At 53.6% G+C, this 12675-nt stretch overlaps 2 protein-coding genes across 2 annotated transcripts in view; one reads left to right on the forward strand and one right to left on the reverse strand.

Moving 5' to 3' along the window:
• The window catches only part of DPP6 (dipeptidyl peptidase like 6), a 257968-nt gene extending 246875 nt beyond the window's left edge, over positions 1-11093 (reverse strand). The window contains exon 1 of the mRNA XM_049785272.1: positions 10686-11093. Coding sequence (XP_049641229.1) covers positions 10686-10736 — 51 coding nt within the window. The 5' untranslated portion in view covers positions 10737-11093. The remainder of the gene's footprint in view (positions 1-10685) is intronic.
• The window catches only part of XRCC2 (X-ray repair cross complementing 2), an 813538-nt gene that overhangs the window by 496969 nt on the left and 303894 nt on the right, over positions 1-12675 (forward strand). The window lies entirely within an intron of this gene.

Here is a 12675-nt window from a genome sequence, read left to right on the forward strand (position 1 = left end):
GGTCAGTTCAAGCCCCTTCACAGTCAGTGCCCAACAACAGTTGACGGGTCCCTGCTCTCGGCAAGGGGGCAGACCCTAGACACACAGGATGGCAGGCAAACGGCAGCAGGAAGCATCTCTGCTCCGTCAAAGGTCAAAGGGAGCACAGAGCTGCTATCCTAGGGAACCTTCTACAGACCTCAGTTTCTGGGCACCTGCCAGAACCCCAACTGTTCTCTATGCACCCGAGGTGCCTGCATAGGCCGTGGTCACTCCACACTCGGCTGTAGTCAGCCAGGCCAGAGGACAGCTCTAGCTTAAAATCAGTCTTAAAATCAGAACTCAGGGCCAGTGGAGTTGAGCCCTCAGAGTGCCTTCCTGCAGCAATTTCTCTTTTTTCCCCCATCCAATTTTCTAGTTCTTAAGGAACACAAGCAACCAAGTCCTCAGCGAAGGCTAATGAGTGAGATTTCCACGTGAGGGAGATTGCCCTTATTTCGATCCCTGTTTCCTTTTCTCGGGTTCACCCTATTATTTTCAACAGCCCTCTCCTTTCCTTCGTCTCTCTTCTCTCACAAAGCGCTGTAGGAAGTGCTGTAATTTTTAGTCTCTCTAAACCCTTCTAAGCACCACATTCAAAGAGCTATTTTGGCCGCTGAAATGGGAGAGGAAAGAGAATGTGGATCTAGGCCAGGAGGAGGTAAGGGCCGTGCCAGAGGGTCTTTCAGCTCAAGTACAGCTGGGGGCTGGGGCTAGAAGTCCTGAGCTCTCTCCATCTACACTCGCTCGCTGTTCCTGCCACCTCTGAACAGCCTCGGATCGGATTCTGCCAGGGTTCAACGTAAAGAAGCCGCAGTTTCTACCCCGACAAAGCCCTGGGACACACATCTGTTGTTGCCCTTTTGTGCCCTGACCTTATTGAGTAGCCAGAGTCACTAGATATGACATGTCCCTCTAGTTACAGACCCTCGCCCTGTTTCTCTCCTCGACATTCTCCTCCCTCCCTCATGGCCCATCCCTCAGGAACCAACTGGGGGCAGCACAAAGGTTAAACACTGGTTCTAAACAAAGGAGCCCCAATTTTTTGTCCCTGGGGAGCCCTAGTGTCTGAACAAGGAGAGATGCCATTTTGCAAATGCCACATGTTGTAAACCTCTTAGTTTTCTCTTTCTCAAGCCTAAATTTCCATTAACATCGCCCCCAAGACACCTGACCATATCATGCAGCCAACCTGGAAGCCCCTGTGGGCTTACAATGAGCAGTGGGAAGATATCCTGGATAACAGCCAATTATTTAAAGATCATCATAAGCTAGAACCTCCTCACCCCTCCCTATATAAACTGGCTTGTGACCTTAGCAGGAGTTGCCTGCTTCAGGAGACAGCCCTGGTTCGCCAGTTCAGGGCTTGTGGCTGACAGAATAAAGTGTTGCTTTGCTTTATTTCAATTGTGCAGTCTTGTCCTTCAGCTCCAAACAATAATAATTCTCAGCACTGCATGGGCTCCCAAGCACGTCCAGGCACCAAGAGAGACCTCTGAGCACTGAGCCGGCAGTAACCCCACCACATCATGGTAGCTGAGGAAGTGGAAAGAAAGAAGGTAGGAAAGAAAGAAGAAAGGAAGGAGGGAAGAAAGGAAAGAAGGAAGGAGGAAAGGGGAATGGAGGAGGGTTTGAGGGAAGAAGGGAGGGAGAAAGAGGAAAGAAAGGAAGAAAAGAAGAAAGAAGGAAAGGAAGGGTACAGGAGGAAGGAAAAAAGGAAAGAGGGAGGGAAAAGGTACGGAGAGAGGAATGGGCAATGTAGGAATGAAGAAAGGGAGGATTGATGAAAGATAGCACAGTGGAGAGGGCGTTTGCCTTGCATGTGACTTCCTCAGATTCATCCCAGCATCTCATACGGTCCCCTGAGCACCATCAGGAGTAATCATTGGGTGCAGAGCCAGAAGTAACCCCAGTGTGACTCAAAATCAAAACAAACTGAAACAAACACAAAAAAGGAGGGAGGAGCTAAAGTAGGACCCATTTTCCGATGCCCTGGGACTTGATTATGTCTGTTAAAGGAGAAACCTTTTGTCTTCCAGTCCTGGGATAAAAATAATGCAGGGAAAACCCAGTCTCTTGCCTTGGTAGATTGGAAGCATTCCCCAGCAAAACAGGAACCCCCCCCACTGCAGCGAAGCAGGTGGGGGGGGCTGAGACCAGCACTCAGAAGTAACTTCCTGACTCTCTGGCCTCTAGACAGCCCTCTCTATGCTCCCTCTGCTCTGGACACTCCCCCATGGGCCCTGGCAGGCGTCTTCTCACTGGGGCAAGGTTACTGCTGCCCCCCCTCCCCCCAACACTCTCAGACCCTCCTTTCTTTCTTCCTTTTTCCAGAGTTCTCCCAAACATTTCCACTTTTTAGGTCTGAAACCTTGGGGCGGGGGGGAGGGTTTGGGATATTCCATTATATCAGAAGGAGTGCAGGGAAGGTGTCAGCAGTTATTAGCATCGTTAAACTCCAGGGAATGTTGACAATTTGCATAAGAGCATTCTAACCTGATCCCCTTTAAAGGCTCTGAAGAGGAAGAAAAGGTGCTTTGTAATAGAGACTTCTCTGCAGTAATTAGCATTTCCTAGATGTTTTTTAAAAAGTGAGTCATTTATTTAAAATAATCAGAGCCAGAAATAAATGGGAGAAACGTGTGATGATAGCTTGGCCTTAGGAACCACCCAGAGCCACAGTCATCAGATGGATCCTTCTGCATTGTGGCGCACCCCAAGCCGAGCTGCGAATTACCTAACTGGAAAGCAAAACCTTGGGGGTTTTGAGGTGCAGCTGCTCCCACATGTGGCCCTGTGACATGTGACAAGTGGCCCAGAGGTGAGATGCTTTGAGTCTTCCAGGCACCTGAGAAACCACCTTAAAGGCAGGAAAGCTCAAGGGTTTGTCCTCAGAAGTAAGGCCACACCAGACGCAGTGACCTTGTGGGAAGGGCAAATATCAGATCCCGGCGCACTTTTGATCTTGGTCTCACCACCCCCCTCCTCTCGGAGAGGCCCTGGCCCCCACCCTGACCTCAGCACTGTGGGGCCCACCTAGGGGTTCATCAGTGAGGCCTCATCCTTCCCATCCATTCAATATGACACCAGAGGGGTGAGCATGGGATCAGGGTGCACAATCTCTTCCAACAACCTTCCTGGGCCAATCTTCCGCTGCTGGTACCCCTGCCCACCAGCCAAGGGACTGTCTAGTCCTCGGAGAAACCCCAGGGGAAGGGACAGCTGACCTTTCTGTGATCTGCCAGATGTGAGGTGATTTGCCACTCAAGAAGAACCAGGAAAGGGTTCGAACTCACTCCTGCTGGCCTGCAGGGAGGTCAGCCAGGGGTCCCCAGAGAAAGCCAGAGCTGCTTCCCATCTGTCTCAGCCTCTGACTCCCATTGCTCTGTCTCTGCTCACAGCTTGTCTCCCTCTGTCTCTGCCCCATGTCTGTCCAACTTCTGTCTCCCCCAGCCCCCCTATTGCTATCCCAGACTCTTTAGGGGGGAACCATATGCTGAGGACTCAATTTGGGTCTGATAAACAGAACTTCCTGGGAAAGTGTCTTTAACCAGAAACTTCATGATTTTCTGTTATAGACAAAATCATTTTTATTTGGGACTCTTGGGCCACATCCAGCTGTGCGCAGGGCTTACTCCTGGCTCTGTGCTCAGGGATTATTCCTGGAAAAGCTCAGAGGACCTACGTGATGCTGGGAATCGATACTAGGCTGGACCCATACAAGGCAAATGCCTTCCCTGCTGTAACACCACTCCAGCTCCAATAATCTTTTATAAGATACTTTTGCCCTGAGTGCAGAGACTAAATTATTTTTGTAAGATGGCAGAGCATTTGGGCTCAGAGATCATTTTATCCATATTTGCCCAAAAATTAGAGTCAGAAGGTGTGGTGGGTCTGGGTGGGGCTATGGCTTCGATATTGGGGTCTAGGCAGCGAATGAAGCACCCCACGGAGGATCCGCGGAGAGTCAGAATGTGCAGGTATAGGACAGTGAGGGGGTGAAGAGTGGCCTCAGGACTGGGCACTTGTATCTGGCTCTCAGAGTATAGCTAGTACACAGCTATGCTCCTACTCTGACTTCACATGGACCCTCAATGTGGCTCAGTGCACAGCGCCTACAGAGCTCTCTGACTGCATCTTTGAGGGGCTCGTAGTGGGGAATGGTGCATGGAACACACATCCAGGGGTGGGGCAGGAACAAGAGTGGCTAAAGGGAGACCTTGGCCCAGGAGCTCTCTGTGAACAGCAGTTCAACACCTTTGGTAGTCACGTTTGCAGCTCAAACACCTCCTTAGGCAAATAGGAAAAACTGAGGGTCTCAACAGGAAGCGGGTCTATCTAGACAGGAAATAGGCTTACATTGGAAATAGGCCCAAGCAGGAAGGAGGTCAAAGGAGGGTCTAAATAGGAAAAGGGTCTAAACCGAAAGCAGGTGAGGGTCTACAGGTTTAAACAGGGAGCAGGTCTAGGCGGGGGTCTAAATAGGAAATGTGTTAGTTTTCAGTCCTCAGGGATCAGGAGCTCCACACCATGGCCATGGTCAGACTGTCTTGCTGCATTCACCAGCTCCCACAGCCACCCAGTGCTGGCTGGTAATTCCACTGAATTCCACAAGGAGTAGCAGCCAAATAGGGATAGAGCAACCTGGCACAGCTGCTTGGGAGCAAGGTTATTGTATTTAATGGCCAATAAAGCCACATGACCTACATGACTATCCCCGGCAGCCTCAGGCAGTGACTCCACAGCCCTGAGCTGAGCATGCACATGAGCAGGAAGCCTCTTGGGACAAGCACAAATGGCATCCACACGTGCACACACTCGTACTGGGCCACACAAGGGCACATGTGTTGGCCGCTGCTCCAGAGTCTGGGTTTGACTGGTCATCTCCTCCCAGACAGCCACTTCTGACCCTGAAAACAGCATTCCCTGCAGAAGGGAAGGACGAAGGAGCCTCAGCACAGGGGACCAGGAATACAAGTGTTGATGCTGGTATGGAGAGGGGACTTCTACAGGATCCAGGGAACATGGGCAGATTTCAGAGACAGGCCTTCCATGGAAGTCCCTCACTGGAGATGCAAGTCCAATGAGCTGCCTGAGGAGGCCATCAGGAAAGCTGACAGACTAAAATTTCTGCTGCTGGCCAGGAGGTTAGCTCTCTCTTCAACTGCTGCTGGGCCTGAGGTAAGAGGCCTCATTCTTCCATCACAGCTGGGTGAGAGGCACTCAGCTCTGGGCTCCTCTGCCCCCACAGGGCCTTGGCCCATCTCCCCCTGCTATCTCACTCCCCGGCTCCATATTGTTCCCCGCTCCTCCTTCCACACCCGAGAACCAGAGCAGAGTGTTGCTTAGAAAGAGTGCCCCTTTTACAGACTTTTAGGATCCTAAAAGTCCTGGTCAGCCCAGCACTTCTCCCCGCCCCGTTCCCATACAGTGCTTTAAAGCTGCACAATATAACCATGAGCAGACACACAGTACCCAGGCTGCAGGCAGAGCAGCAAAATCAAAACACCTAGGTGTATGAGTAGTGCTTATGTGTGTTTGTGTGTGTATGTCAATGTGGTGTGTGCACATGCCTGCATGCATGTCAGTGGGTACTAGATGTTTGCACATGAGCATGTATGTTATAGGAGCGCATTTATGCAAAACACTATAGCAACGCCCATGTTTGCAAGCATGCATGTATTATGGCTGTTTGCACATGGACATGCATAGCAATGTATGCACACAAGTGTGCTGTGGTGTGTGCATGCTATCTGGCATCTGTGGGGAGCAGTGGGCAGCTGGAGGCTACCATCTTGCTTGTGTGGGTTGCATAATCACCATTGTCCATGCCACCTGCCAGCCCGATGGTCTGAGGCTTTGCTTTCGGAACATGAGTCCCTCTGGATCCTCTACCACGACGGCCCTTGAGATCATCCATCTGCCGGGTGCAGCATGGCCTCCACTCACAGGAAGCACGAAAGGAAACAAAATTGGTTGGTTCTATCGACTCTGATTCCCAGCTCCACAAGTACCATGTCCAGAAAATTCTCAACATGATTCCCAGGCAGAGAATGAAGGCACAAAATAGAACGGCAGGATGGCAGTTGGCATTGGAAAATTGCTTATTGGTGTCAGGAAAAAGCCCCATATGGTAACCTCTCAAGTGAGCAGAAACTTCCGTTTTCTTGGAGCTCAGAGTAGAAAATGCTCCCTACGCAGCATCCTCGCAGACAAGAAGGCGATGATCAATCGTCAAAGAGGAAAAAGCAGCCCCTGACCCGCCAATCTGCCAGCACAGGCTCATCCTGCTCTGCTCACAGGACATCTGAAGCACAGCAGTGTCTGTGAGGATGGTGTCTACTAAAATGCAAGGCAGTCCCTCCGCTGGTCATGAGCTGGGAGCATGTCCACAGAGACCAGATTTGCTGGGCAGAGCAAAAGGCTGGCAGTGAGGCATGAGTCTCAGTTCCCAGATGCCTCAGGAAGGGGAGAAGAGCAGGGCAGGACCGGGGCAGGAAGAGCAGAGCCAGGAGCAATACTAGGTAACCAGACACCAGGTTTCCCTTGTGAATTTATAAACTCCAGTCTCCGCTGTCTAGGTCTGGCCAGACCTTACTGGAAATCCTTGTGACTTGTTTGTAGTTTTTCCTTTCGGGGGAGTGGAGAGGGACATACCTGGCAATGCTCAGGGCTTACTCCTAACTCTGGGCTCAGGATCACTCCTGGCATGGCTTGGGTGACTTCACGAGGTGCTAGAGATCAAACCCAGACTGGCCATTTGCAAGGCAAGGGCCCAGCCGGCACTCCTAATCTCCAGCCTAATCTCAGTGGCTCTGTTCATTTTCCATCCACCCTTTTTCTGCAAGTGCTGTAGAGCAGAGTAGGAGATAGTAGGATACTCAGCTTCCTTCTGAGCCCTCACCAGTCTTCTTGGCTCTAAGTCAGCCATGGGTGTGGAGCAAGAAGGACAGTGGGCTGGCAGGACACCTTGGGACACCCACAGCAATTCTTGGGGAGGAGACTTTGGAGTCTCCGGAACGCATTCAAGATGGCAGAACCACCCCCAGTCATGTGCACTTATGTATTTGCTCATTATTGTTATAATTACTATTAGTCTCCATGATACTCTAGGCAGTGCTCAGGGCTCCCTCCCAGCTCAGTGTTCAGTGCTCACTCCTGGCGGGCCTCCAGTGACGTGATGCTGGGGATCTATCCAATGCCGATCTCCTGCAAAGCCTGAGACTTTTCTACTGGGCTCAGTGTCTGGTCCCATCACATTTGCATTTAGTCTCAGCACTAGGTTCAAGCATCAGAGCAGTGTGTCAGCCCTCAGGGACAAAAGCTGTATCACTACAGGCCATACCTCTCCAAAATGCCTCACAGCCAGCATGTGGGGCCCACACAGACCCCCAAGAGCCTCTTGGTTCTGGGGTTCTTGAGGTCAGGCCTGCAAATGCTATGTCAGGAGAGAGGATGGTCTTGCTTTGGGTTCTGTAGCCAACCCAGGACACAGACACCGGATCCTAACAGACCTAAGGCTCAGCAGCACTCCTTAGAGTCCTAAAGCCTATTCTGAGGCACCCAGGAACTGCCTACCACACAGCACAACTAGCTCCCAAATCCCAACTTTAACTCAGAACTTCCAAGTGGATGTGGCCACTGTCCTTTTATAAAGAAAACCACTCAGGAAGTGCCCCCAATGCATCTGAGGCTACCACCCCCTTGGCAGATCCTCCCTATACCCACTGTGTTCTTCTCTAGAACTCTGTGTCATCTTCCCCCAGCCCTGCAGGAGAAAGGCCAGAACAGCCCAGGGCCAGGGACAGACCATGAGGTTTGTACTATTGTCTCTGTGCTCAGAAATTACTCCTGGAAGACCTATGGGATGCTGGGGATAGAAACCGGGTCAGGCTGCATGCAAGGCCAACACTTTCCCTGCTCTGGCCTGGAGATTTGTCTTGTCTAACCAGCCTGCCCGCCCCCCTTGCAGTGTCCAGGAAGCAACTGGATGTGTGGGCAGGACAGCAATGGGGAATCAAGTCCGTCCTTCAGATCTTCAGATGACCTTTCTGCTGACCCCAGAAGCTGTTGCAAGAAGGGAGGCTTCAGTGAAGGAAGAGGAACATCAAAATGTCATCCCCTTCCAGAAAGGGGCTTTTCAAAGGGAGAGTTTATGAATCTGCACTTTGGTTTTTCAGATGTGTTTGGGTCACACCTGGTGGTGCTCAGGGCTGACTCCTGGCTCTGTGTTCAGGAATCACTCCTGCTGGTGCTCAGGGGATCATCTGGGGTGCTGGAGAACAAATTTGGGTGGGCCACATGCAAAGCAAGTGCCTTACACACAGTGCTCTCCTCACAGCCCTGCATTTGCACTGATTTTTAAAAATTAATCATTTTTGTCTCCACAAGTAGAGAGAAATCTTGATTTCTTTCCTGCATATCAGGATGTCTCGGGAGCAGGGCCTGTTGGATCTGGAAATTCTCACATTTTTTGAAGCAAAGTTTATGCTACAGACCCTTACTAAGAACTTGGAGAGGTGGTGGATGGACTTGACCCAAGGATGTTATTTTTTTGCCTTGTTTATTAATCCCCAAATGAGATTCAGCCCGATTCCAATCAACTTGCCTTTTCTTTATCATCTGTCAGGGCAAGAAACTCAGACAGCTCAGCATAACAGCAAAATAAATGCTTCCTGAAGTTTTTATTAACACCACAGATCGGGAGCTTTCAGAGGAGAGAGGAACGATACCAAAGCAGCCCAGATGGTGATCAAGAACCACAGTACTTCCTAACAAGTTGGGGGGGGGGGGACACACCAGGCTTTGCCCCCGGACCCTCAAGTGGGGGCCTCAACCTCCCCACACACACAGGGCCTCAAGTGGGGACTGTTCAACTCAGCTGCCACCTACTTAGTTCTCATTGGACAAGTACCATTCCCTGAAATTCAGCCAGGTGAGGACTGGCCAGGTCCACTAATGAGAAAGGCTGCTGGAGCCAGAGCCCTTCCAGAGCCACTGTCAAAAATATGGGCTCTCACACAGGTGACACTGCAGGGCTCAGAGAGAAATGTGGACTCCTCAGACAAGGACATACCAGCAGCCTAGCCACCAGAGCTGGCTGGACCAGATGCACAGAAGCCACGGAAGCTATGGAAGCCACAGAAGTTATAGAAGCCACAGAGTCCACAGAAACCTGCATGTGTGACAGTTCACAGGGGCCCATCATGATCCCGAGTGTGGCTGGTTATTGCAGATCACCTCTGTGATCAGACCCAGTGGGCATCCATGCTCCTCCCGGAACACTTCCTGCAGAAGAGCCTCCTCAGAGTTGCAGCAGAAGAAAATACTGTGTTTTTTTTCTCTCTCCTTCCTGAAGTATCTTTCACAAGAGAGGTAGGGTTCTGTGCTTCAAGTCGCCAGAAAATGGAGCTTGGGGAAGGAGAATCATCAGGGAAGGAACCAGAAAGGGATTGGGATTCTCAGCAGCCTTTCACTTCACAGCCTTGGCCCAGGCGCCAGCCCAGATGTGTGGGATCGCTGGCAGGCTGGCACTGTGGCATAACGCGACAGAGGAATTACGGTATGGAAAGGCTTCAGCCACACTATTACTCCTTGTGTATATTCCACATGAAAAAAGTACATGGGACCTCACAAAGGTGGGAGGGGGCTGGAAGACGAGGAAAGCCACAACTGTGCCTGTCAGAGAACCCCAAGCTTCTCTGTAAGAGGACTGCACTGGCACACAGGGTGGAGGGGTTACTGCATGGACATGCAGTTTCTGTGACTCAGAGTGGCCGCCCAGGGAGTGCCCAGTCTTGAATCAGAAGTCCAGTGGCAGTGGGCATGCTTCTCCCCATCACCAACAGGTGTCAGGCTGGGGTGTGGCTAAGCCATGGACATCCGTGCCCTGAGAACATTCTTCATTTCCTGCCCCTCTCTGTTCAAGCTCTGGAACATAGGCCCTGTGGTGGTGCTCTGGCCAAGACCCCACATCTCCCTCACTCAGGACCCCACTACCGGAAGACCTCAAAACTGCCCAAAGGAGCAATCAATGCACCCACCTCCCAACAGACCCTGACCTGCCCCTCAAATCCGCAGGTCACAGCCCCCATATAATCAAACATGCCAAGAACCCCCGCCCCAGTCTCTCCAGAACAAGACAGCATGGCTCAGGAGCTTGAACGCTAGCTTGGGGACAGGTGTTGGATCCCAGAGATGGCAGGAGGGATCCACATTGCAAAGTTGTCCAGACACAAGTAGTGTTGGAGTCCCGGGTAAGGCTGTGCCAGGCCCTGCAGCCCCCACAGTCAGGGAGCAGGCCCTCGGAGGTCCCAGGAGCAGAGCAGCACAGGCTGAATGAACCCCAACAGGTCCGATCCCGGGAAGAAATGCAACCCCAGGAATATGGTGGGATCCTGGTCAGGGGCCCTTCCAGGCTTCCAGCTCAGTGTTTTCCCCCAGAACAGCAGAAGGGGATCCGCTCGGAACCAGCCTCTAAACCTCTCCTCTTCCTCGCCTCCCCCAAGCCCGAGGAGAGTGTCAGGATGACCCAAAGTTGTGCCTGGCACCGATGCACGCTGGCCCTCGGTGGTAGCCTGGGGCAGCGGGGGTGAAGGCAAGAGAAGGAACGCGGCACTGGCCCCAACTCCCTCCTCCCCCGAGCAGGACCCCAGCCGCGGACTCACCATCACGTTGCCCTGCATCTTGGCGGTCTTGATCATCGCCTTTTCCTTCATCCTGCCCCCGTTGTGCCCGACCCTGGCCCCGGAGGTGAAACTTAATCCATTGTGCCGGACGTTGGGAAGCGCAGGCAGGATTGGCCGAGCCGGGCGGAGTTGGGTTTGGAGGAGAAGACAAATGTTTCTCCGCAATCTTTGTTGGATCTTTGTGCTCCGGGCTCGGGGCCCTGCCGACGCCCAGGGCAGCGACCCAGTTGCCTCCGCCCTGTCTGTCTCCGGGAGGAACCAGAACCGCGGCCGGCCGGCCGGCGGGGCGCGCGGTGCTGCGGCTTCAAACCAAACCCGGGAGCGGGGAGCTGCGGTGCGGGGAGGAGGCCGGCTCGCCGCGTGCGTGTCCGGGCCCGCCCGTGTCCACAAGGCCGGCGGGCAGCGCCGTGGCACCGCGCGCAGGGGGGGGCGCAGGCTGGGGGGGCGGGCACTGGGCAGAGCCAGGGGAGCGCTGGCCCCTGGGGTGGTGGCGGCGGTGGTGGTGCCAGGAACAGGCGCGCGCTTCTGTGTCTGTGTGTGTGCGCGCGCGCGCGTGTGTGTGTGTGTGTGTGCGTGTGATCCAGGCACCTGCACCCACCAATGGGCAGGACCGGACAGCACCCGTTAGAGCTGGCTGCTTTAAGGTGAAGCAAGTTCCAACCCAGAAGCTGCGGAGACCTCTTCCCGCCCCCCGTGGTGGACACCCAGATCGTGCGCGCGCTCTTGGGTACGCCTGTGCGCCCTCGCGACCCTTACAAACGTGGACTCCCCGCAGAGCAGAGCTTCTCCCGGTGAGGCGGAGGAAGGCGGGGAAATGCCCTGGTTGCGGGGTGGAGGTGTGGAGGTGGGTAGCCAGACCCTGCGGGTTACTACTCCAGGGCGCACGGACGCACGCGGTGGCCGCCTCTCCATGGCTGCGCCCTGGGGTCTGCCGCCAGGCTGCCGTCCGTCCTGGTCGCTGCAGGGACACCTGCTCCTCAGGCGTCCCTGCCCCCTGAGGACCCCGCGGCCACTCGGAGACGTCTGTGCGAGCCCTGGGAGCCGAACCCACCTCCCAGGCTTTCCACCTCCCAGCCTGGCGCCAAGGGGTCTGAACGCCCGCTGCATGCTCCAGACCTCAGCTGTGATGGAGCCGGAGACCGACCGCGCCCTGGTTCCCAGCTCTCCATCCCTGGCTGCTCCTGCGTGAACCCTAAACATCGCCAGGACTCTCCTCCCTGGAAACAGACGGGGTGGTAAGGACATTCAAGTGCTGACTGCCCTGGCCTGCCATCACCTGGCATGACTGGGACCGAGAAGGGTAGCCACTCCGGGCTGCTCTGGTTTTCCTGGGGCCTCCAGCAGGCCTCTGGACACACCAAACAGAACCAGCCCTCTCCCATCTCCCAGGCTTGTTCTCACTGAGGGTCCCTCCTCCCCTGCAAAACGGAAAAGGACAATGTGCGTGTGGGGGAGGAGGGGAGGCAGAGGCCGGGAAGGTTGAGGAGCCTTTTTGTAATCACTGAAGAATAGGAACAGCCAGTGGGAATGAATTAAAAAAAAGAGGTGGGTCTCAAGCCCCAGGTGAAAGCAGAAAATTCTGGGCCACTGCAAGCCAGACTGTATGGAAATTACCCACAATGCTTTCTGCACAACATAGCTGATTTATACACCGTGCTCATCTATCTTTCCTGTGTGCACAGACAAGCATTCAGGCCAGGGATGAGGAAGGAGAATGGAGAGCTTAAAGAACAGCCTTGGAAGTTGCCTGGACCGAGGCCGTGAGACCTGGAGTGTGAGGCCAGCTCCTTCTCTGTGGGATCTGAACCGAGCACTTTCTCGAGAAGCGAGATCAGGTCAGCTCGCCTTGTCCTTTCTCCCGCTGACCCTCTCACCAACCCTGTTGTCAGTGTGGATAAAGTACACAGCCTCCTCAGCTCAGCCCTTAGGAACACCAAGTAGGTTCTTTCTCTGGATTTCCTTGAGAGAC

Source organism: Suncus etruscus, chromosome 13 (genome assembly GCF_024139225.1).
Source record: "Suncus etruscus isolate mSunEtr1 chromosome 13, mSunEtr1.pri.cur, whole genome shotgun sequence".
Classification (NCBI taxonomy): Eukaryota; Metazoa; Chordata; class Mammalia; order Eulipotyphla; family Soricidae; genus Suncus; species Suncus etruscus.